Source organism: Anguilla anguilla, chromosome 16 (assembly GCF_013347855.1).
Source record: "Anguilla anguilla isolate fAngAng1 chromosome 16, fAngAng1.pri, whole genome shotgun sequence".
NCBI lineage: Eukaryota > Metazoa > Chordata > Actinopteri > Anguilliformes > Anguillidae > Anguilla > Anguilla anguilla.
In genome coordinates this window covers 13,372,034-13,397,597 of record NC_049216.1, presented here as the reverse complement: position 1 = coordinate 13,397,597, position 25,564 = coordinate 13,372,034, and the positions used below count along the sequence as shown (strand labels likewise).

Genomic DNA, 25,564 nt, shown 5'->3' with positions numbered 1-25,564 from the left:
TGGCATGGCAGCCTTTTCTCCCTCACACTGCTCTCACCTGAGCTGAGCACCTTGTTTTTTTCGCCACGTCTCTGCTCTTTGTGTTGTCACTGCCACCCCAGAGCAGACTGCAGGCAAATGGCTGCTTTCACAGACAAAGACTTTCATCAAACAGGGGAGATCCTTCTCGAAAACCCTGCCACTGGCCCAGAGGCCCCAAAACAACAGTGCAGTGAAACACAATAAAGGGATGTACAGAATCTGAATCCTCACCTTTGGGGGATTGTGGTTTTGCTCCCTTCCTTTTCAAAGCTCTGTCTGAAAATTCTTATCCTCCACCTCTCCTTCATTTTGTTTATTTGGGGTTTTTTTTTTTCTCAGTTTGGACCCAGAACAGAAGGACCAGTTGATCGAGGTCATCGAGAAACTTCTTGCCGACAAAACAACAGTGAGTCACGTCTTCAGATGTTCTCCCCGCAGTCAATTTTGATTGGCATTTCTATTAGCCTCTGTCGCAAAGCTGTTTAAGAGTATTGCAACACAGTGAGAAAATACTTTTGAGTTCCATCTGCAATTTTAACTTATTTCTGTGCGTCATATCTTTAGTTTAAAGTGAATTAAAGTAGAACTTTATTTTATTATTGTTATGTATTTCTGGGTTTCAAAGCTGTTTCACGATAAAAGTTATGTGAGGCATATTTCTATTGCAGAAAAAAGTAATAACTTTGAAGTGATTTTCCCAGAATATTTACAGATTAATTAATTGTTTGCTAATTAAGTCCATTTGGGTCAATGTAAGGTTGATTGATCTCTCATTTCTGTTACATTTCTGTGTCAAATGAGATTTATCACCTTAAAATGCTCTGCGATATAGCATAGTAATTTCGGCCATTCATGTCTGTGTTTTTACATGAGTAGAAGTCTTTGCTCCTTGCCAAGCCAGCTTTAATTTTGATGAGACATTATTAAACAAATCGCTTTTTAAATGTGTCTCAGTTGTAATAATGACACTGTAAACCATCTCTATGAATCCCTTCCCCTGCCTAGCTGGTGGCCGGGAGTGTGGTGATGGCATTTGAGGAGGTGTGTCCAGAACGCATAGACCTCATTCACAAGAACTACCGCAAGCTCTGCAACCTGCTGATTGACGTGGAGGAGTGGGGTCAGGTGGTCATCATCAACATGCTCACCCGCTACGCCCGGACACAGTTCCTCAACCCCAACATGAACGTGAGTCTGATCCAAATGCAGAGCAGCATGGTCCTGTACTCCTCCTCCCTCTGACTAACTGTGATGCTGCCACTGTCTGCGCATACGGCTGCAGGAGTCCCTGCTGGAGGAGAGCGGGGAGAAGGCCTTCTACGGCTCGGACGAGGAGGACGGGAAGGATGAGAAGGTTGAGGCCACTGCCCTGGCCAAGAGGAAGCCCTATGTGATGGACCCGGACCACAGGCTCCTGCTGCGCAACACCAAGCCCCTGCTGCAGAGCCGCAACGCAGCCGTGAGTGCTGCCGGGGCTGGGGATAGGCAGGGGGAAAGGCAGGGGGAAGGGCTGGGGATAGGCTGAGGGGATAGGCTTGGGGTTAGGCTGGCGGGATAGGCTGGGGATAGGCTGGGGATAGGCAGGGGGATAGGCTGGGGATAGGCTGGGGATAGGCAGGGGGATAGGCAGGGGGATAGGCAGGGGGATAGGCTGGGGATAGGCAGGGGGGATAGGCTTGGGGTTAGGCTGGCGGGATAGGCTGGGGATAGGCTGGGGATAGGCAGGGGGATAGGCTGGGGATAGGCTGGGGATAGGCAGGGGGATAGGCAGGGGGATAGGCTGGGGATAGGCAGGGGGGATAAGCTGGGGATAGACAGGACGATAGACTGGGGGATAGGCTGAGGGGATAGGCTTGGGGTTAGGCTGGCGGGATAGGCAGGGGGATAGACTGGGGGGATAGGCTTGGGGATAGGCTTGGGGTTAGGCTGGCGGGATAGGCAGGGGGATAGACTGGGGGGATAGGCTTGGGGATAGGCTGTCGGGATAGGCAGGGGGATAGACGGAGGTTAGGCTATTAAGGATGGGGATAGGTTGGGGGGAAAGGCAGCAGGATGGGTTAGGGGGACAGGCTGGGGGATAGGCTGGGGACAGGCTGTCAGAGCTGGGGGACAGGTTGGGGGGATAGGCTGTTGGGGCTGGGGATAGGTTGGACGGATAGGCTGGGGGTCAGGCTGGGGGATAGACTGGGGATATTCTGGGGGGACAAGACCAGCCAAGGCTGGCATGTGATGTAGGCTGCTTGTACTGCATATCATACCCACCATGGCTCACTGATGGGGTGCACTTAGTATAAAAAGGAAAAACTGGGTGATTAGAATTTTTGTCTGGCCTCATTAATGTGCTCTGTGATTATTCAGATCCCTTTGCAATAATGTGCAGGGTCTCTCTTTTTGCTGTTTAACTGCATGACATAGCAACATTTTGTTGCTTTCTCTCCCTACTCCTACCCCTCTCTCTCTGTAATCCCACCTTTCTCTCTCTCTCTAATCCTACCTCTCTCTCTCTATAATCCTGCCTCTCTCTTTGTAGGTGGTGATGGCAGTGGCCCAGCTTTATTTCCACCTGGCTCCAAAAGCGGAGGTGGGGGTCATTGCCAAGGCCCTTGTGCGCCTCATGAGGAGCCACAGGTGAGCATTCACCCTCAGGAGGGAGCGCACTGAAAACATATCCAGAGTATCCTGAATGTACACTGTGACAATATTGAGTTATACTGTGTGTGCTGAGAACATACGGAGACTTATTGTATACTGAGATTCTACTGAAAGTACAGCAAGGCTAATATATACTAACATTCTACTGAGAGTATGCCAAGGCTATTGTATACTGACATTCTACTGAGAGTATGCCAAGGCTGTTGTTTACTGAAATTACAATGAAAAGTAAACAGGTTGTATACTCAGTATGTTCAGTGTTTAGATTGATTTCTGTATAATTCAGCATTTATGCACAATGATATTGCTGAACATATTGTGTTACAATGGATGCAGGACATGCAATGTGATTCAGATGGGATTTAATTTTCTATATACCCATTGCCAAAATGCACATTTGCCCCTTTATTGCCATGTTGCAAATTTATCCAAGCATTTTCTTTTCAATATTATTATTTTTTCGCCAGGCTATTTCAGTGACCACAGATTTATCCTTCTCTTTTTATAATTGTGAAGTCTGGTTTTCTGAAGAGCAGAGTTGAGCGCTGCTCTGGTGTGGTGTTAGAGTCCTGAGAGGAGAGGGTATCAGTCAGAGCAGTGAATATGTCCCCAGGGCAGAATATGGAGCTGTGTCTCGATTCACCGAGAATGATTTCTGTAGCAGCTGCTTGTTGCTGGTGGGCAATCATTACAGTGGGCTTTCAAAGGCCACATCCTCTCAATCTTGACAATAAAATCTCTTGCTGCCATGGCAATGTAGCAAGGTATATGGACCTTACTTCTCACAGTGGCCTGAGTTTACAGCCACCCATTTATTCTGGCCTTTACACAAGAGCAGCTTTGGCTGAAATGCAGGACAAAGCCTGAATCATAACTGAATCTCATTAAAATTCAATTGCAGGGATTCATTGTACCTGGTACCATCTCAAGTTACTGATCCACATTAAAACATTATTAGGTTACAAAGGTCATGCTGAACAAGGCCATACTGTTTGTATTTTGTCCATATTAAATACTGTGAACTCTTTATATTTCATGTATACTTGATTTAAAAATTCTCTATGTGTACAATATTTTGCTGGCTGCCCAAATAGTGTTCCCAACGCATATATTTGTATTTATGTGATTTGCACTGTATGCATTTTTATTTGAAGGATAAAGGATATATTTAGCACGGTAGACCTACCCCTCCTGCCCCCTAGTGGTGTGGGCACGGGTGCCCACAGAATGGTAATAAAGCAAATATTCCAAAAAAATGTATTTCAGGTCAACGCCTGCAATAGAATACTTTCTGGCCAACAATGCAAGTCATTCCCTTATCAGCGCTCAGAGCAATAAATGGCAGCAAAATCAAAGGAGGCTCCCCCTCACCATCACGTATTGCATAGTAACCCATATCATAAATCTTTTTACTTTCTATGGTTACCTGGTCTCGTTTTATTTTTGCATGAAAAAATCATATACCCTTTCCACTTTCAGAACAGAACCTCAGGTCACCAAATAAAACATGCAGAAAAAAGTTTTAAATGTTCATATGTTATGTACCTACATTGCATTCACTTTTGGTAGCCTGTATGCAATACTGGCTCCTTTGTATTTGTACTGTGTGTCTGTAATCCAAAATGCTCTGCTCGTATTCAAGTTAGCTAGGTGAGGCGATATTTTCAACTCAATCTGACAAGAATCCATTTAGAACATGGCTGGTTTATCTGACTACCCCATGGTCTCTTTAGTGCAGTAGTATTTTTTTATAGCAGACGTTTGCTTATCTGAACAGCATTAGATTTACTTTTAAGTCAGTCAAGTTATAGAAGTTATATTAAACAAGACTACAACTTTTCAAATGAGGCTTCATTGGTGCCAATGGGTCTAACCATTCCTACGTAATCTAACTACATACTGCCGGGGGGGGGGGGATCTCTGTCATGAAGATCGTGCTGATACTGAGTGAATGTGCGCAGCCTAAAAGCCAGCTAGTTCTCCTAACAACTTGCCATTGTGCTATAAACTGCATTTATAATTATGGCTGATTGAAGAAAAAGGGTTTTAAAAAGTTATGGCCCCACTGGAGAGCATTTAAGTCCACAGAATTTAGTGTTCTCTTTAATAATTATTTTTATTACACATCAACATTCTGTACACCACTTGTCCAACAAATTTTCAGCAAGACCTGCCAAGTTTGGCTAGTAGTTCACCTAGTTGCTTGTGCTTTTTTTGGAAATAGATATTATAGATTTTTTTTAGGTGTTCACATGGATAATTTTCCCTTGATTTACATGTTTGGAATGTGAACAATACCCTTGCAGTTGCAAACTACAATTGGTTGTATGCCACTGCCATAGGTACAGACTGCCTCACTCTCTTTTGCAAAGCCTATAACGGACAAATTCTCTGGCAATAGGTGGGTGACATTCACAGCAGTAACGTTAGCAACAGCGAAGTGTGTTGAACCCAAACTAATTTTAGTTTTCAGTTATAATTCCTGCAAGCTAATGCACATATTTCAGCACTGATGTTCATTCTTGCAAGATATTGACACTTAAATTTGATTCTCCTCTCTTATCTGCTCAAAATATGTGATTTTGAGTGAAGAACATGTGTTTTTGTTGTGTAGAATATATGTTGAAAACATTATCCAAAATATGCAATTTGGAGAGGTTTTGGGACATCTTGGAAAAACCCTTGCAAAATTTCACTCTTTTTAGTTATCTACACAATTGTATTTGCAGGGGTGAGAAAGAGGTTGGGGGTGAATTTTGTATAGTAATATTGACGCTAGCTCATGTGAATTTTGTGAAATAAACAGTACAGTTGCATTTTTTATGTGCATTTTGTGTATACCATGCATAATTCCTCACATATTTCCTAAATTTTGGTACATAGTCTTGATGGAAGGCATGTGCCCTTTAAATAATGCCAGATAACGCTCTCTGTTGTGTGTTGCCACAAAGTTGTAAGGCTTTATTTAAGAGTAGTATACCCAGGTGAATATTTATTTTATAAATGCTTCGGGAGGAAGAGTTTTAAACAGGTTTCCAGAAGTGCGCATATGCCAGGCTGAAGGAGCTCATGCTTGCATTGAATATGCTTTCTCTCTCCCATCAGTGAAGTCCAGTACGTAGTATTACAGAATGTGGCCACAATGACCATCAAGAGAAGGGTGAGTTATTATTTTATTTTATGAGGGTTATTATTCCTATTCCAATTGTTGCGTTTGTTGTTAGTATCTACTCTGGTATTTGACTCTATACTGTGTACCAGGGCACAGGTCCACAGCCCTGGCCCTGGAGGCCCGTAGGCTTGGCTGGTTTTTCTTTTTTACTTTAAAATCTTCAATCAGGGCTCCTGGGTGGCTCATTCGGATAAGGAAACATGCTGCGGTGCATGGATGAGCAAATTGGACATTCCAAATTATGGTGGGAATCGGTCATGTTCAACCCCAGTTTGGGTGCCAAATTTATATTTAAAAATATGAATAAATAAATGAAATCATCAATCAGTTCAGAACCTGGAAACCATGTGATGTGAGTCAGCTGTTTAATCCAACTGCTTTAACTGATCAATTAAGAGCGGAGCAACAGCAAACAACCTACACACTGTCCAGGACCAGGGCTTCTGAATCTTATGCCAAAGTACACCTTCTCCAGTGGAGCTATGTCCAAAATTACATTTATCTTTACTTATTTTCTAAACAGATGTTTTTTAAATGATGCCTGATGCATTTGAATTGAAATCGCTCTGTTTTTTTGTTTTTTTTCGTCTTTTTGTCTTAAATGAAATTCAGCTGAAGTGTAATTTATGTATGCATGTCATTTTCTTATGTTTGTATGTGGGTTAAATAATTATTTCAGATGTAAAGAAGGCCAGGTTGTGTATTTTAAGAAGTGTGGAATGTGATGGATCTAAACAGTTTTCCTGTTTGTCTGTTTCTACAGGGGATGTTTGAGCCATACCTGAAGAGTTTCTACATCCGATCCACTGATCCAACCCAAATCAAAGTCCTCAAAGTAAGCAATATTCTCTTTTGTCATAACCGTGAGTTTACACTTGTGATTACATTTATGTTTTAAATAATGATTAGACAAGCTGTTTATTTAGAAGGGACACAAAATGTAATGCATTATATGCTTGTTACCCAGTATGGTTTAATACATCCTTTTGATTTCTTCTTTTTCAGTTGGAGGTTTTGACCAATTTGGCCAATGAGACCAACATATCCACTATTCTGAGGGAATTTCAGGTGATGGAGATGATCTTGTGATTTCTGGCCTCTCAGATTATGTGGTGAATTCTGTATTATGATATACTTTTTTTTGTATTTACACCATTGCCGATTCAGACGTACATCAAAAGCATGGATAAGGACTTTGTTGCGGCCACCATCCAAGCAATCGGCCGCTGTGCCACCAACATCGGCGAGGTCAGGGACACCTGTCTGAATGGGCTGGTCCTGCTGCTGTCCAACCGGGATGGTAAGTCTGCTGCCGACAGGAACTCTAGTGCCCCCTGACCATGCAGCTAGATGGTGAATCCTCCTCAGTTCCTCTTCAATTGTTGGTTTTTCAAAAGAAATGAAGCAAACCATGTGCACTGGGATTGACCTTTTTCTTTAGGGCTTTTCCTTTTGAGTTGCATATTTAAGTTGCACATTTGTTCACAGTTGTGTATCAATCCATTGCAGAGCTGGTGGTGGCTGAGTCAGTGGTGGTGATCAAGAAGCTTCTTCAGATGCAACCAGAGCAACACAGTGATATCATCAAGCACATGGCCAAACTCACAGACAACATCCAGGTGATTTATATATATATATATATATATATATATATATATATATATATATGATGATTTTTTTAACATTCTAAGAGTAATAGCCGATATTCCTGACTCATTTCAGCTTTTCTGTTAAATGGTTTCTCATGCTGAGCCCACTGCCGGCTAAAGTGATTAGTGACAGACTAACTAATCCCCACCTTCCCCATGACCAGGTCCCCATGGCAAGGGCCAGCATCTTGTGGTTGATTGGGGAATACTGTGAGCACGTACCCAAGATTGCACCTGATGTGCTGAGGAAGATGGCCAAGTCATTCACTAATGAGGAGGACATTGTCAAGCTGCAAATCATCAATCTTGCAGCAAAGCTTTACCTGACCAACTCCAAGCAGGTGAGTGGAGCTTGATCTGGCCATGGCATATTGTAAAGAAGTGAGCAGATGGCAATTTATACCAGACTAACTACAAACAGGTGAACAACCATATTTGAGCAGTGACCGAATCCAGAGAGTCCACACAAAATCTGAACAGGACGTGCAGTCTGATCTGAGCCTGACAGGCTCTTAAAATAATGCGCAGACTATGACTCAGTGAACACAGAGGCCTGCTTAGTGAGTGCTTCCTCTGTGACGTTAATGCCTGATGAATGTTTGTCAGTCTGATGTAGCGTGTACTTTAAGTATATTAGCTTTTTCCAAGTCACTGCCGTCAAATGTTTCTGGGCATTTGCTTGCTAAATTTCTGTGCCATCGTGTTTTTGTCGCAGATTGACCCATTTTTATTTGCCTCCTATTTTGATTGTCTTGATTTAAGCAGTCATGGCTGTGTGCATTTCCTCAACATTTCTGGAATGTTCTTATTTCCAGTGCTTTGTCACTGGGCACATAACAGGCCTTATTTGTGTCAGTCAGTCTGCTGTAGAACATCAGTGCACTTTATTTTAGAAGGAACATATTGATTGAGGGACTTTAAAAATGGTCGAAGCTCAACAGAAATCAAACAGTGATGACTTCTCTGTGTTTGTGCACCACACAGTGGCCAATCTCCCGGCAGAGCTTCAACACAGATCCATGACCATCGCAATGCTCTAGAGAAATTCCTCTCCTATTATGAGTATTCAGAAATATTAAGTCAGACATCTTGTCTTTTAAAATGAAGAAGCGGGCTAGTTAGAGAATTCAAAGCAAAGTTTCATCAGGTCTTTTTTTCCTGAATATTTAGTATTTGCACAGGCTGCCTGCTGGGAGCTTATTTTCAAAAAGGTTCATGACCAGTGTTACCACTGGCTGTGTATATGAGTGTGTGTTTGTGAGTAGTCCTTCATCATGGTTTGCTTCTCAGTGCTATTCCTGGCTTTGTGTCATGCTGTCCTTGGTGCTGAAGCTGAATCACTCAGCTATAATTAAAATTCACATTGCTCCGGGAGAAGGTGGTGTGAACCTTTTGGGAGGTCAGGCTGCTGGGTTGGGTATGGGAGATGGTGCAGGAAAGGGAGTGGGGGGGTGGTGATCACTTGTCAACTTTATGTGGTGTTGCAGATCAAACCGCAAAGGGAGGCTTGAGTGTCTGACCAATAATCATGCGAAATGTTGCTTTCTCAGTAGAGGCAATTACATCATCTGTGTACTAGCTAGCTTCTCCAGTACGGGGTTGCCATTTTTGCTGGAAGAATGGAAATACATTGACTACTGCTACATAACTTAAAACGCAATTCCATACTCAACCTTTCAGACTAAACTTCTCACACAATACGTCCTCAACCTGGCCAAGTACGACCAGAACTATGACATCAGGGATCGGGCACGTTTCATCCGCCAGCTCATCGTACCCACAGACAAGAGTGGGGTCCTTAGCAAGTACGCCAAGAAGCTGTTCCTGGCCCTGAAGCCAGCACCTGTCCTAGAGTCTCCATTCAAAGGTATGCGAGGGATTTCAAAATTAGACTCCAGACAGTTACATACACTGAAATTAAACGCTGGTCACCACCACGTGTGCTTTTGTTGTTGTTAATACTTGACTCATGCTTGGAAGCAGATAACATCCTACACTTGCTCAGTTACAACCTCTGTCTCAGTACGTGTTTATTCATGAAGAGGAAATAAAGGCGAGACAGTTATCATTAGACTGTAAAAGCAGCAGTGTGCCTTGAATTATAAATAATCCATTGGTGCTGTGTGTTTTATCAGGAGTATTACTTGTAACAGCAGTGACTGGAGCTCTTTCTGTATTGTGTGTCTGTTTTTTTAGACAGAGACCACTTCCAGTTGGGCTCTCTTTCCCATCTGCTCAACGCTAAGGCTGGGGGCTACCAGGAGCTACCTGACTGGCCCGAGGCAGCTCCAGATCCCTCCGTGCGCAACGTGGAGGTGAAGGATACTGTGCGTGCGGTGGAAACAGTAATAGGAAGAGATAGTGACCAAAGTGGAGGGTCTGTCGGCAGTCCTATAGGAGGGCAGTGCAGGAACACCAGTCTCCAGCTCCAGGCTGCTGTCCTATCATTCATCAGCATAACACTGTACCCCATTGTCATGTACATTTCCAGCGCTTATTAATGCACTTTGGCCTTCTTGTAGGTCCAAAGTAGCGCTGCTCAAAGATATTGCTCCTCTGTTCAGGGCAGACAGACACAAGACACCCAGTCTGCTGAGATTACTGCTCTGCATCTACAGCCATTTTCCCTGAAAGAGTTGCTTTCCACTGCTCTGATTTATTCATGCAGAGTGTCCATGGTAACATACAGGAGCACTGTTATGCTTATGAGATGAGAAAATGCAGGTTTAACGGGTCTGGTTATCACCACTGGAACACCTTACTACTGCAGGGGTTCCTCCCCAATTTGCTACAGTCGTACCACAGGCTATAGCCATCCATGCCAGAACATGTCATCAATTCCCCCCAAAAACCCCCACCACCTTGCCCCCAGCTGCTCTGTCCACTATAGGACACCACCCTCAGATCCGTCCACTCATATCTGAAACCTGCACCTTTTTCAAAAATGGCACATGAGATAGGCAGCAGCAATACCACTCCTCATCTGTAGTTTTGCTTGATCTATCCCCCATGTGCCATTTTGTTCATTTTTCGATGTGATGTATCGAGGGCCAAGATCAAATCAAAACTTATGCGCACTCCTAAGTAAAAATATAGATAAATACAAAGCTCTCAGGGCTGTTGGGGGCCTCATGCTTTTAAGGAACTGTTCTAGTGCATGGATGAGCCCCAGTCTGGCATCAATCCCAAACTGTGCCAGTTCTGACTGTGCATGGTAGCCAACGCATAATAAGTCGCATCAGCAAGGGTTAGAGAGGCTCCAGTCAGCCGGGATCTGCATCTGATCACTCTCTAGCGACACCTGCTGGTGGATAGGGCACCCATAGTCTGCTTGCAATGCTGAAGCATCTTCCTCCAATTCATGTCTGTGGAAGCTGTATACTATTTGGTGTTCTAAATTAGGCAGAAAATGAAGTGTAACATGAAAAATTTAAATACAATATACACTGCTCTCTGTACTGTGCCCTACTTAATCAAAAAAGTAGATAAATACTACAGTCTTAAGATTGCTGCCTTGGTTCACTCTTCTGACAAGGCTTGCAAGGTTCCAAAACTTGCACTTGATGAGTGGCTTACAGTTTTGATTGGGTTTGTGGCTCTGGATTCTGATGTCTGTATTGCAAGTTTTCATTTTTTCCATCCATATGTGCTGTTGTCTCATTCATGACAGATGCAGATTCCCCCAGCGAGGTCAGGAGTGTGACACATCCTGTCTGTCTCTCTTAAGTCCTCCCTCAGTCCCACAGTGCTCCTTTCTGACTGTGTCTCTCTTTGCCCTGGTCCGCAGCTAGAGGAAGTCATTTCAACCAGCGAGGGGCGGATCGGCTTGCTAGGAGACTGGCGAGAGGTGCCCCTAAGAGTGCAGTGTGTTTTTTCCGCTCTCTCCTTGTACCACTGTTGGAGGAGCAGGGAGGCCTAGATATAATATGCAGGAAATCATTCATACTTAGGAGCCCTCATTTCTAGACTTATTTCTATTAAAGGTAGACATGGCATTTAAAGTCAGAGTTTTGTGTATGGTGACTCACGTGCTCATTTAGCAGACGTGCACTCTCATCTTGAGTGATTTTTAGCAATATGTTATTAGGGCGTTTCAGAAAAAGAAGCGGAAGACAGGGTGAGTGAATTTCAAGCCAGAGTAAACCCTTTAAGCCATCACCCACTATGCATCCTGTTAATTTGATTCAAACTTAGTCGATTGAAATTCAACCAAGCAGATAATTATGGAAGCATGGATTGCAAATTTCCAAGTGGCAGGTGGCATATAACTGCTTAAATTCACTTGGGTTTTAAAAGAGAAGGAAGAATAAAATCATCACAAGGGCGTTTGAATAGGATTCACTAGACACCTCAGAGGAAATCAGTATCCAGGCCCTAATCTTTAATTTTACATCCAAGACACCAGATTTCTCATCCAGGTTCAACTATAATTAGAACTGACGGAGCAGGTAGAACACATTTAGAAAAGAGATTATGTGACTTTAGACAGCGAAAGAGGCCAACTGATGACTGATGCCAGGCGCATAATTGGTGGGGAAATCTTGTTTCAGCACCATTTGCTGTTCCGTTAAGTCGTTGCAGGGCTAAACTGTATTGATTGGGATAGTTGTCAGCAGTTATTAGATAAATGAAGATGTTAGTTAAGTGAACTCTAAGAACAGAAGGCAAGTGACTTTGTACATTTTAGGTATATATCAGTGTTTCAGTCATACTTTGCTTGTGAAAGTATGTAAATTAAAATTTGTCTTATTATTATTGACAATAGCCTGGATTCTCAATTATTCTTTGGTGGATTCCTGCCAGTAGTATTGGTTAGTGTTATGTGTTTAGCGGGCTTTGTGTTTAGCTTCAGTCAGTGTTAGTTAGACAGTTGCTCAGTAGAGTAGGTATTGGAACCTACTGTTTGCTGTGGTGTGCTGTGGTACTGACCTTGCTGATCATTCAGATACCTGCTCTTTTCAGATCTACTAACTCATATTCTCTCAGCATCTGGAGATTCCTTCCATTAGTATTGCACATTCATTGCTAACAATGTAGACTAATGTAGAACTGTGAGACTGTATGGACTCCTTATATTGTTTGATAGTTGTTTTATTGATAGAAAAGGGCCTTTGATGTACCATAATTAAAATAATGTAATAATGAAATATTATGAAATATCTTATATAGAAATAGCACATTGAAAAATAAATCTTTCCTTATTCAATTCTTCTTTATAGCACATCGAAAGTTGACCCCCCTGAGTTTCTAATATGTTGTACTGTACATGGATAAAGCCAGGGAAAGTGTAGGGCAATCTCACTGGTATTTATTGATTGCGATTCTGTAAATGGATCTCTTGAAAAGTGCAATCCAGATCCTTTTCTGTACTTGTGAGTTTTCTTTGACTACTCATTTCACCTCCATGCCATTCTTTTCTTTCCCGTTCGGCAGGTTATTGTGCTGCTCGAAAGAGTCACAGCCTTAACCAGCGTGAGTCAGTCAGAGACAAAGAGCCAGCCTCTTTGAGACATGACCCGTAGCACCAAACCCAGTGTAGTAACTGTACTGTGTCTAGCTCAGTTTAAATCGTTTACCTCAGTACCCTCTTTATTTTCAACTATTAAAGAGCTGATTCCTTGAAAGTATTTGATGTCCTAAGAAAATGATCCTTGTTTTCGAGTCAAAAAAAATATCTTTTGTTTTGTTTCATACTTTTAATGTCTGTTTAAGTTATTTTCGTCCATTACGGTACATACTTTGACATGAAAAATATATAGAAAAACTTGCCATAGAAATGTTTATACAAAATGTTTCCAAAATAATAGGTCTGCTTTGAATACACATTTTCCACTGAAATATCAGAAAATATTTAATACTCTTCAAGGACACTCTCTCTTTAATGGAACTCTACCTGATAAAAAAAAAGCACAGAACTGGCCATGAAAGCTTCGCCCTGCTGCTTTTTACATGCTCCATGTGTCTTATAGCTGTGCCCACTGGTGCAATTCTAAAAGCCCTCAGATGCACGAAGCAGAAATCAAAGCAGATCTCTGTTATACCATGAAAGATTGCATTAGCTCGGAGGGGAATTGGAGGAATACAATTCCCAGTGTCCGTGGGGCGGTTATCATTCCAGCCCTGGGGTCAGGCATTCATGGCCGCTGTACGCCTCCTGCTTCTCTGGTATGCTGCCTCTGCGAGCCGCTAGGTCTGTCTGCAGGGAGTGACAGTGGCCTTGCCTGCCTATAGGTTCCTGAGTGGACCAAGTGCAGCAGCCGAGAGAAGAGGAAGGAGAAGAAGGTGGAGAAGCCCTTCTATTCGGACTCAGGTGGAGAGTCTGGGCCCACAGAGTCTGCAGACAGCGGTAACCCCCTACCGTCTATCCCTACACACACACACGTACACGCACACACACACACACACACAGACATTTTTACTGAAAACCCAAGAACAATAAATATGTAAAGGGCCTGCTACCGTTGACAGAAGCACACAATTTCTCTGATTGAGCCACAGTTTGTTGGAAACTGTTTGACAAAAAAGCATAATTGGTAAGGATTTTGTTACTTTTTTAATTACACATAACCATGACAATAATATTGACTTGCTCTTGCTATCAGCGAAGGAGGCACCAGATCCAGCTTAATCCAGCATCTGTAAGTCTGAAATAAAGCCTTCTGTAGCTCCTGTAACATTGAAAGAACCTGCTTTGATACACATTTCATATATCATTAGTTTTCAAGGAGTCAGTGTGTCAGTCAGATTTTTACATGATTATTGAGAGGTATGTAATTACGGAGTCAAATATGTTCTTGCTCTGTGGTGACAGTGAGTCAGAAGTCCCCTCCCAAAATAAAGGTAGAGTTGGGGTGTGTGCTGTGAGTGTGGAAGTAAGTATACCCCACCCTCCTGCTTAAACTGGGCTGTTCCTGTGTCCTCCCTCTCAGAGTCAGACATGGGCAGTGGGTCAGAGAGCGGCAGTGAGAGTGGCAGTGAGGAGAGCGGCTCTGAATCTGGAAGTGAGGACAGTGAAGAGGAGTCAGAGTCAGAGAAGGAGGAGGAGAAGAAGAAGAAGAAGAAGGCAGACAAGAGCAAAGCCAAAAAAGCTGCACCGGAGAGTGCAGAAAGGTGAGTGGTACCTGACTCTGCAAGGCTTCACAGGCCCTGTTAAGGAGCAGTGTGTGACTGAACAGAGCTCACAACAGAGCTGTCACAGAGCATCATAGGATTTTAATTGCTTAATTGTATCATGCAGTACACCTGTATGGAAGCATCTGCATTTTTTTATGTTTCTCCACTCATTTATACAAGTTTTTCCTTTAATTTGTCATCTGTCTATATATATATGTATATATATATATATATGTGTGTGTGTGTGTGTGTGTGTGTGTGTGTATTATAGTACAGACCAAAAGTATTAGGCCGCCTGTGGTTTAAAAAAAAATCTTAGGTAGAGTTCAGAAGAATTCAGTTAATATATGCACATTTATTGAATAACAAACAAAAGTATAAACTTTTTTCCTATTTTTACTGTGCGTAACACAAGAAGATGAGTTCTAGATACTTACAAATCTAGAATTGTGGACTACAGAGCCAAATCAAAAAAAAAATAATCTCATTGTCCGAAACATTATGGAGCCAACTGTAAGTATGTATATAGACAACAGCTCCAAACAGGTCACTGATAGATCACTACTTGATTCATAAGGCTGTGCAAACTATAACAGTCTCTTGACTCTTAATATGAATAGTTTTGACACATCTGCTTCTACCTCCACAGCGAGCAGAGCAGTGGAGAGGAGCGAAAGACTGTGAAGAAGAGCAAAGTGCCCAGGAGTGGGTCAGAGTCTGAGTCTGAGGAGGAAGAGGAGACCTCGTCTGAGAGCAGCGAGTCCGAATCGGAGTCCGAGCAGGAGTCAGAGTCTGATACAGACACAAAGCGGAAGAAGAAGGTGGGACCCCTCTCTCAGGATGTGCAATTTACATTCTGGAAGCATGTTTTGAAAATCCTTTCCTGAGCCTTCAGTAAGATTTGTATTTTTACAGCCACTATGTTCGCCCCATTTCTGGTCACTTTAGCTTCGTGACCTGCTTCGAAATGATGTCAGGAACGCTTGGAGCCTAAGGCCTGATTTATACCTCATCGCATGGCCATTTAGACAAGTGTCATGCAACAAAAATGAAAGTGTCGCACAACGTTATGCATTTATATTTTGGGCTGTGGAGAGGGTTCTGAGGTCTATTGTAACGAGACGCCAAACTGCTGGTGTTTACATCTGTGAAAACATTGCAACACCTGGTGAAATTACAGAGAAAGAGGGGATGAATTAATTGTATATCTACTTTTGTTTTTAAAAATGATGCAAACACAAAAAAAGGTGGTCTGTCACTCAGATAAACTGAAAATAATGAAGTTTCCATGACAATGAATTTCAGTAAGGCTGCCCAATCAACACTGCACGACAAAGTATGAAGTTCTGCGACATAAAATTCCCTCGTGCAGTTAAAACCTGGCATTTAGCTAAGGGCGACAGGAAGCCAATTTCGGCACAGGCTTTTATAGGTTTCTTTATTTTATTTTTTATTTTTTCAAGAATCATTTTTAACTATTTCTTGGCCGTTTGTGAATACATTAAAGTTTTAAAATTATGCATCAATCGCACTTCTTCTTTGATTTTGATCTTGTTCTTTTTCCAGACCACTTCATCCAAAGCACCTCCAAAGCAACCCAAAAAGGAGAAGAAAGAGATGTCCCTGCTTGATCTGGATGACTGTACGTGCGCATTTAAAAAAACAAGCTGAGAATTCAGTTCTGGAATGCATATTACCGTCACTTTATAATTAGAGGGATATGTACACACAAACTAACAGAATTGAATGTGAAATAATGACTGTGTAGAACGGTACTGTCGATGAACAATAGGAAATCCAGGCTCTGTTCACTGGTCTGCTGCGTAACACTGTGTCTTTTCTTTTTGGGCTTTGTCATTCAGTTGACCCTGCCCCTTCACCTCAGGTCACCCCGGTCAATAATTTCCTATCCAGTAGCCTGGTGACAGACCTAGAGGGGCTGTCCTTGACAGACACCGCCCTGTCCCCTGTGGTAGGTGACTCATGCTGCAGTTTCATCTCTTCCATTTTTAAAATAACAAACCAATTCTCACCTGTGACTGGTTCATTCCGGCTGCATTTTGGCACAATTGACTCACAGACTTTCTGTGTAATTAATTATTTTTATATGGAAATGGATGTTTGAAGTTACAGCCTATTTAAAATTCAGAGAGGTGTTGATATGCCTGAGAAATGAGGCAATAAGGGCTCTGAATGAATGAAGAGATAAAAATTGTCCTCCGCATTGTTCTGCTAGGAATAATCCTGAAGGTTTGGACCTGTGATGGGCGAGTGTGTGCTGTACAGAATAAGCCCTACTAAAGAAATAACACATTACAAACCACTGAAGAATGGCAAAGATATTTTAATCATTGATGACATCATGCTACTAGATGGCTGTACTGGCCAGCCCCCCAATGCACTAATGTCCTCCAAAATTGACCATCTTTTTGTGTTGGTGCCTGCGGACCACTAACACAATAAGATGTTTACGTATTTTAACATCTTTATCCAGCAGCTATTACCAGCTGCAATGCAATGGCAGTCTACCACACTGTTATATAAATGCATGTCTGACTTATGAACTTGCGTGTTTGAATCAGACTGTGTCCATTTTATTTTGAAGTTTAGAGTAAGTTTTAATATAAAAAATACACACTAACATCCTATGGAGTATTTTTGAGGATTTTATTCAACTAGCAAAAACATACATAAGAAAATACAATTGATAGTGAATGGAGGTGTCAGAGGGGTGGATGTCATTTGTCTTGGATAATAATGGAAAATGAGTGTCCAGTCTTGGGGTGCCTCTGTGTTCCTGCAGACCATCAGCCCCACATCCAGCTCTGTGAAGACCTACGAGCTGCTGCATCGCATCACAGGGGAGGGCCTGGCCGTGCAGTACTGCTTCAGCCGCCAGCCCTTCAGCCCTGACCCGCACATGGTGGCCGTGCAGATCCAGTTCACCAACAACACCGAGTCCGAGGCCAAGAGCCTGTCCATTCAGGAGCCCAAGCTGCAGTCTGGCATGCGGATCAAGGAGTTCCCCGAGATCGGTCAGTCAAGCGTCGACTGTCGCTCCCCCTCCACCTCCACATGTTCAAAAAGCTATTCAAAACCAACCTGTAATGCTGCTGTTGTCTTTGTCACGCATTTGTCAGCTATGTATTTCTTCTCTTGGGAAATGCATTTCATTAAACATATCTACAATGCAGAGATTAATGCCTCTCTTCATAAATGTCCATATTTTGTGCCTACACACGAAAAACCAGATGTGTTCTGTGTAGTAAAGTAAGAGCTGTTGAAGCAACATTATTATCTGAAGTTGTCCCCCAAAGTTGGGGGGGTGGTGGTGGGCACATGCACGCAAAAAAACAAAACAAAAAAAAAACATTATTATCTGAGTATTGATGCGCGACTTTTGGAGAACTGCAGGTGGGCCTCATAATAATGCCTGAAATTAATTAAGGAACAGTTGTCCCTTTACCTTTAATAGAACATTAGTGCTGAGTAATTACCTGCCGGTAACATTAATACTTTCTTCCAAATACTGTATGTCTGATTGGCTGTGTTCATTGTTGTCTGATTCGATGTGCTTGCCCTTGTCTCTTCTCTGTGCTGGTGGTGCGCTGCTGCTTTCAGAAGTGTTGCCCCCAGGGGAGACGATCTCCGTGGTTATGGGCATCGATTTCTGCGATTCCACACAAGCAGCCAACTTCCAGCTCTGGTGAGGGCATGCTCACTTAATCTAATATGGCTCTGCCACAGGCTACTGCAGACATACTCTTTCAGTGAAAGTCATAGCTATGCATAACAGAACGCATTTAGGGCATCTGTCTGGCATGCATTACAGAAATTTAAGTAAACATTAAGTAATGAATCCCTTACAACTGCAAAGAAAATGTGACAATCATGAATGTGCAGCTATGGATTCAGTTAAAAGGCAACCGCGCCCTGTAATGTAAATGGATATGTTGCCAGTATTGGTGACACAATGACTGGGCAATGAGTAATTTTTTCCCTTTTTTCCCTGTCTCATGCATCCCTCAGTACTCACACTCGGAAGTTCTTTGTGTCGATCCAGCCCCCAGTGGGAGAGCTGTTGATGCCGGTCTTCATGACTGAGAATGAGTTCAGGAAGGAGCAAGGTGAGACTGGCTCCTGCCAAATGGAACAGTAGGTCAAACAGACTGTACAGATACTCCCAAAGACCCCTACCCACTCTAACCTTCCTCTCCCCCTCTCCTGTCTTTGGGCCAAGCACAAAGGAACAGATTCTTTTTTTCCTAATGTCTGTACCAACATGAATGAAATTGTGAATGAGGCTCAGGGGGTTGAGATGGCATTATTGTCTTTTCACCATTAACCTTTTAAAATCATTTTTCTTTGAGAAAAAAATCAGCTTAAAAAAATAAGTTCTCTGTCATGATAAGATCCAGTTAAGTTCTGTACATACCACTAACTACTTCATTAATGGTCATCTTCATTCAGCCTCATCCTTGTGCAGTGTATTCATCAACAGACAAGTAGAACAAAAGACAAGCAATTTATATAAGTGTGGAAACCATGAAGTGTTGTTCACCTAATCCACTGACAGTGACTCATGCAAACAGTAAGGGAATCTTCCCATTTCATCCTGTTACACCATAATGAGCAGTGTTTCCATAATGGCTTATCACTAACAATGAAGAGGTGTTCAATTCAAGCTAATGTTCCTTATTAAACCTTCTGTCATCTCCTTCGTTTTTTCTACATACCGGTATATTCTGTCCAACTCCAATAGAGAAGCTATTACAGTTGAGTGTGGGTAAGTTTCTGACAGATCTGTTCCTCTCAGCTGTATGTGTGCCACCTGCCGTACCCATCCCCCCCCCCCCCCCCCCCCCCCCCCACACTCACGGACTGAAACCCTAATGTGTCCCCTTGCTTTCAGCTGACCCCCTCCCCTCTCTGTGGTCTCTTAAGTGCCTTGGTAACATTTACTGTGCATCTTCTCCACACCAGCCATCTTGGGTGAACTGACCTGCATCAGAGCTTCTCACACAGATTTGCCGATGAAGGGAATGACTCGCTCCACAACTCTCCCACCACAACCTCCTCCACTAACCCTAATCTTAGAATTCTATCACACGGAGGCTGCCCTTGAATGCCCAGGGAGGGATGCTCCATTGGTCAGAAGCACTGCATTTGAAATTGTTTCACCACAATGCCTTTTGACTTTTCTTGTAAGGCAGGGTAGTCTCACTTTCCAGCTGTGCGTTGAGCCCACTTGCTCAGCCACCCTTTCAAACATCTGGTGATACCTGCACTTAGCTGAGATAAATTAGCACCAGGGAACGAAGCCCTTAAATACAGGGGGAGAACTGCTTATTACCCACTTGTCCCTCATGTAATTAGAAGGGCCTTCTGTATACTGATTGACTAAAGAAACGTTCACTACATTTGATTGTTTGCAGTAGATTGGTTTGAGTGTTATGCACATATTATATCAGTTCAAAGCATGGCTTGCCACCTGACTTGTTGTCTGGCCAGACACAAGGGCATTTATGCAAGGCTGGGTAGGATTTAAGACCATATATGTCTATCTACTGTCTGTGCTTAGGTAGTGTTCAGTATGGTTTTTACCCTGGAGAATGGAAGAAGGGTGTTGGATTCAGGTTCATGTTCTCTTTGTTATTTATAGTTTATTTATTTTTTAATTATGGCATAATTTCTTATTTCTCAATACATTTTTGATTTTGATGTTTTTTCTGGATCTGAGTACCAGCACAGTTTGCCCAGCGAAGCTTGCGAACCACAGGAAGTTAGCTGGATATCAATAATTCCTCTTTAAAAACATGAAATAAATGAGTAATTAAGAAGCCGGAATTGAGTCCCCATTTCCTTACTTCCAAGGAGAAAAAAAGTGTTGATATTAAACCAGGCCAGAATGATCAAAACTGAGAACATATATTCCCGCAGTTTACATGTATGGTACATTCACAAATGTGGAGGTACATTTATCAAAGTATAAAATGGATAGAATTAGCAAAAATTACAACTGTGAACTATGTATCTTTTAACACCAACAACAAAAGGGAAAGCCTTAGTCCTGTAGCTATTGCTCTAAGTTTCAGCTTGTATCTTGTTATATATCTTTTACCATAATGTGAATCTATGCCTATGTAGCTAGACTACCGACAGGGTATGCCTGATCACCATTGTGCAATTTTCTACATTAGCCTTCTGCCATAAATCCTAGAAATCAGTGTCAGCCCTCTGGTAACAGAACCTTTTACTTTGAATTGCTGTAATGAGCAGTATTTAACAAATAAAAGTACCACATAATATGCAAGATTTATAAAATTCATTTTGGAACAAGTGGGGTGCAGCAAAGCTGTTGAACATATAGATTTACTCCTGGTAACTGAGTTTAATAATAAAATAAGTGTTTGGTATTTGTGCGTGTTTTTGTGAAATGCAGCTCAGCTGACCAGTAAGCCTGGCTGTGGAGACTCAACCTAGGGAGCTGGACTGCAGTGTGTGTTTGTTTCTGTGATTCTGTGCAGGTCAGCTGATGGGCATGAATGAGATCACAGAGCGGCTGACCCTGGGCGAGAAGTGCCAGAGTGACCATGTGATCGTGCAAAGGGTTACATCCGCTGCCAACCTCAGCCGGGTGCCCTGTGGCTCAGAGAAGGAGTGCAGGTGAGTGACAGCTGGGTGATTAGACGTCTGTCTTTCTCAGATGGTACAACCCCACATCCATACCAGGCATATCCACATATCTGACACAGAGAGATTTCAATCATTATTTAGATACAAAACCTGCTGCTCAGCCTGGGTTGTATGAGAAGTCATACCGGCATGTCCATGCAAGCAGTTTTCCTGGAATGAAACCGACTGCACAATTTTTTTTCACTACAGTCAAGTGGACAATTAATTGTTTGTGTTTACTCCTTGAAGGGATTAAAGAGAAACACTGTTTTAAATATGACTTTTCTTTTCTTCTGTCACTTCGTTTCTTTTCTTTGTCTTCATTTTCAACCTCTGATGCTTCTGACTTCTAATGTGAACTCAGCCTTCCTCTTCCCCTTCCTCCTTCCTCTGCTCCGGTGTCCAGGTTTGCAGGGAAGACGGTGACGAGTGGCAGTCTGGTGCTGGTCACTGTGGTGACGAAAGAGGGACGTGCGGCCCAGCTCACAGTCAACTGTGAGAAGATGGTGATTGGCACAATGTTGGTGAAGGACATCCTCCAAGCTCTGTCCCAGTGACAGACTGTCTCCTTGACTGCAACTATCTGCTTTAGCCCTGCAATTCACACCCCTCATCCCCCACACTCTGCTTCAGCCAAGGCACACCTAGTTATCCAGCAACCTCTAAAAACAGCCCTCACTATAGTTACCCAGTAACCTATAACTGTAACCCTCTCCAAGCACCATTTACAGAAACATTATCACCACCTGGATTATGTACCCAGCTCTGATTATGATTTGAATGTTCAACTTTGCAATTAACATATAATTAGCGTATCTACCATACCTATATTTTGTGCAGCATTATATTAGGAATAGAAAATAAGAGGATTCTTATGTAAGGTGCTGCCATGGCTAAAAGGGAACCTAATGCAAAAAACAGCTGAATACAGTTTATGCCTAAATACACCTCATAATGGAGCACAAGGTCCTCCATTTGTTCCAAAAATACAAGGCCATTGTCATTTGTCATGATTAGTCTGAAAAAAAAATCTATTCTAATCTAATCCATAATGTTATGGATTCTGGAACAAGGTGGTGTCAAAGACCCTGTTTACGCTTGGTTTTAAAATGCGTTTCGGTGATCCGAACACAAGTGGACAGCCGAGACACATCGCCGTTCACACCTGTGTCTATCATGCGTCTCCAAGGTATCCAGCTGACCACTTTTGTTCCGATTTCGTTACTGCCTACCTCACTTCCGTTAGAAGGTCAAAGGGCCCCGCGCACAGTTATTACGTCAGTCTGTCGCCAGACAAGCGCCAGATTTGTTTCGCACGGGCTAGCTAAGAAAACAAAAATGTTTCAAGAACTAATATATATGCACATTCCAACTGTTCAGATAGGCAGGGCAAAGTCATTTGCGACTTGCGAAAGAGCGCAGGACAAGACGAAGACTGTCACCAAAACAACCACCACGTCCTGCATTCATGACGTATTTTCCTGGTACATCCTTGTCGGGGACCCATCAGGACGCATTAGCATTTACACTACAAAAGATATGTGGTCAAATGCATCCCAGACCACCTCGGCAAGTGGTTTGAGTGATTGGATCACAATGCGTCTTGGTGGTCGTTCACACTTGTATTTAGTGCTGTCCACTTGTGATCCGATCGCCCAAGATGCATTTTAAAACCAAGTGCAAACAGGGTCAAGGTGTTTTACTTTTTCCAAAGTGAATAACAGCACTGTCCTGCCTGAGAACTGAAACTGCTACTGTCGGTTACAATGGTGGGGTGTGGGTTACGCTGCACCCCCTGCTGCCCACTGTCTTACACGTTGTCATAATGGGAACATTAACCTGATGTAGGGCTTTTATTCTTTAGTTTGTTTGTTTTTTCTAACATTTTAAACAATAGGGGGATTTTGTGGCTGACACTAACCAACATTCAGTCATTCACATAGAATTGGCATAGTCTGTGGAAGGATATAACCACAAGAACACAGAATTTAAATGCAGAACAAGATTGTGACACCTGCTACCATCATACCCTTGGTCTAATTACATCATCAACAAGTTTAATACTTAGATTGGAGTTTCTTAGCCCATAACATGCACTGTAGTACTGGATCTCAGTTTGATTAGCAGATGGGTGATATACAGACCATATTTATACGTATATGTATAGTACTCTAGATGTACATGTCTTATACTTGTGACTTTTGTGTATGACATACACTTTACAACGACAGTTTATTCATATTATAAGTAGCTTAATTATCAACACTCAAACATAAAGTCTTCAGATCAGCTGGAATATGGAATATCTAACATTTTACAATTTTGAATGCCTGATCGATAATGTGAACTGGTCTAGGATGTAATCTAAACTGTACACTGTATACTCCAGTGGTCTTTCACCATGTTTTATCAGTGAAATGAGGGGGGGGAAATGGTGGGAACATTCATTAGCAATTTATTTTGATGAATAAGATGTATAAGACAAAATATAGGGTTAAAAATTGAGTAAATATGTCGGTCAAAGTCTACAATTAGTCATTTACATGAGTCACCCACAGTATATTATATTTTTACTTTACAGCATAGTGTTCTGTAACATGGTCAGGGCTGAAGGAGAGAAGGTCTGCCTTGACTGTTGGCAAGGTCTGTTCATCTCACCTCTGCCTAGCATGAATGTAGCATGTGGACTAAGTTGTACCTATTGAAAGACAGAGGGTACAGTACCGTTGAACTGCCATTTTCAGCATAGAAAGGTAATGATTTTAACCAGATAATTATATAAGTATGTTCAAACCAAACAGGGTATTTCATCATGGGGTAACTTTTGCTTACAACTTATTACCACCTCTTTTAATGATGCCACGTATATAGTGCTTATCGGTACAGTGAGAGTTTTCAGTGTTTCAAATGTGCAGAGGTTATTTATTTTCATTCAAAACCTTTTTTTCACATTTTGAGACCATGAAATGGTGGAGTTAAAACTAAATTGTCATTTGGTGTATGTCCTAGGACTCCTGTAATCTCATAAACCATGCAAGAATTTAGTAAACATAAATTACGATAAAATAATGGGTATTACACAACAATATGTAATACAAAATGCCATCCAAGTCATTCATCTGGTGCATGGCTTAGATTGAATTATGACATAGACCTTGTGGGGGCTGAGTGAATGAGTACAACATTGAGACTTTTCTCCATTTTCAAAATAAAGTGGTTCAGTTCACAGCAGGTTCTTGTTCTTCTCCCCTGTTCATTTGTACAAGCATTTTGTATTGCTTTAGTAAACTTATGTAAGATGCAATTTTCCATTGAGTTAAGTGCTTGTATCGTGAGTCATATATACCTGTATTTTGCATGTTACTTTCCAGGGCAATGAGCATTGCAACTCCGATTATTTTTGTATATTTTGTGGTTACAGTAGAAAGCTGAAACTGTATTCCTGGTTCACACCCAATAAATACAGAATGAGTGAATTTAGTGCAGTGGTTGTAAAGAGAGATTTAAAGACTGGTTTGCATGTCTTAAAACACTGATTACTGTGCTGTGTGATTGCTGCAGTGGTGCAAAGATGCAGTTCTCTGTTCCTTTTAAGGGAGGCCTGGCCCAGCTTGCTGTTTCTACTTCTAAATTGTATTCATTCTATAGGACATCCATGCTTTGAAATTTTTCAAAGGATGCTTGTGCAATTTAGTAGGCAATTGATAGGACTGAATTAAAACAAAAGCTGGAAATACTGGCAAACATTTTATGATTAAAAATAAGGTAGGTCATATATTTATTTCTGAGCAATTCATATTAAAGGTTATCGCTTCTCTACTTTTTTCTTAGACAATGTTCAATGTGGCAGGAAAAATGAACTATGTATTAGAAATGCATCAAAGCATGTTTTCCCACTGATAATGTTAAATGCAAACACTGGCCTTCTTTTACTGTTTATTTCTATATTTAACACTCATTTATTATGTTTGTGAATAGCATCAGTAGTGTGTTTCAGTCTTCCCCTTTCTTCTGTGTGGTTGTTGAAATGGTGTGAGTATTACAGCTTTATTTATTTTACAAATGAAAATGTCAATAAAAGCTGATTATTCAAAGTACACCTTTTGGTTTTTTTTTCTTGTGCAGTTTAACAACCCTAAATATAACGTTGTACATTACATATACAAGTGTAAGGCAAGATGGTTGACTGAGCAAGATGCACCATGCATCTTCATTGTTTGGGCTCAGGCTGAGATAACTACTTCCTTGCTGCACACAGTGCATTGTATTGTATCCACGTAAA

At 42.0% G+C, this 25,564-nt stretch overlaps 1 protein-coding gene across 9 annotated transcripts in view; it reads left to right on the top strand.

Annotated features, from left to right (window-relative positions):
- Positions 1–25,376, top strand: part of LOC118215438 (AP-3 complex subunit beta-2) — a 57,426-nt gene extending 32,050 nt beyond the window's left edge. For 4 of the 9 annotated variants that reach the window (XM_035396244.1, XM_035396240.1, XM_035396238.1 and 1 more), the window contains 23 exons: positions 361–427; positions 1,027–1,209; positions 1,304–1,480; positions 2,552–2,649; positions 5,779–5,833; positions 6,609–6,680; positions 6,851–6,913; positions 7,013–7,145; positions 7,355–7,464; positions 7,659–7,835; positions 9,175–9,361; positions 9,691–9,821; positions 13,726–13,840; positions 14,424–14,604; positions 15,257–15,428; positions 16,174–16,249; positions 16,470–16,579; positions 17,411–17,642; positions 18,229–18,313; positions 18,637–18,734; positions 19,370–19,393; positions 21,135–21,273; positions 21,689–25,376. In XM_035396244.1, coding sequence (XP_035252135.1) covers positions 361–427; positions 1,027–1,209; positions 1,304–1,480; positions 2,552–2,649; positions 5,779–5,833; positions 6,609–6,680; positions 6,851–6,913; positions 7,013–7,145; positions 7,355–7,464; positions 7,659–7,835; positions 9,175–9,361; positions 9,691–9,821; positions 13,726–13,840; positions 14,424–14,604; positions 15,257–15,428; positions 16,174–16,249; positions 16,470–16,579; positions 17,411–17,642; positions 18,229–18,313; positions 18,637–18,734; positions 19,370–19,393; positions 21,135–21,273; positions 21,689–21,839 — 2,836 coding nt within the window. In that variant the 3' untranslated portion in view covers positions 21,840–25,376. The remainder of the gene's footprint in view (positions 1–360; positions 428–1,026; positions 1,210–1,303; positions 1,481–2,551; positions 2,650–5,778; positions 5,834–6,608; positions 6,681–6,850; positions 6,914–7,012; positions 7,146–7,354; positions 7,465–7,658; positions 7,836–9,174; positions 9,362–9,690; positions 9,822–13,725; positions 13,841–14,423; positions 14,605–15,256; positions 15,429–16,173; positions 16,250–16,469; positions 16,580–17,410; positions 17,643–18,228; positions 18,314–18,636; positions 18,735–19,369; positions 19,394–21,134; positions 21,274–21,688) is intronic. The other 5 variants (XM_035396245.1, XM_035396242.1, XM_035396246.1 and 2 more) reach the window with 3 other exon arrangements.
- Positions 25,377–25,564: the final 188 nt, after the last annotated feature.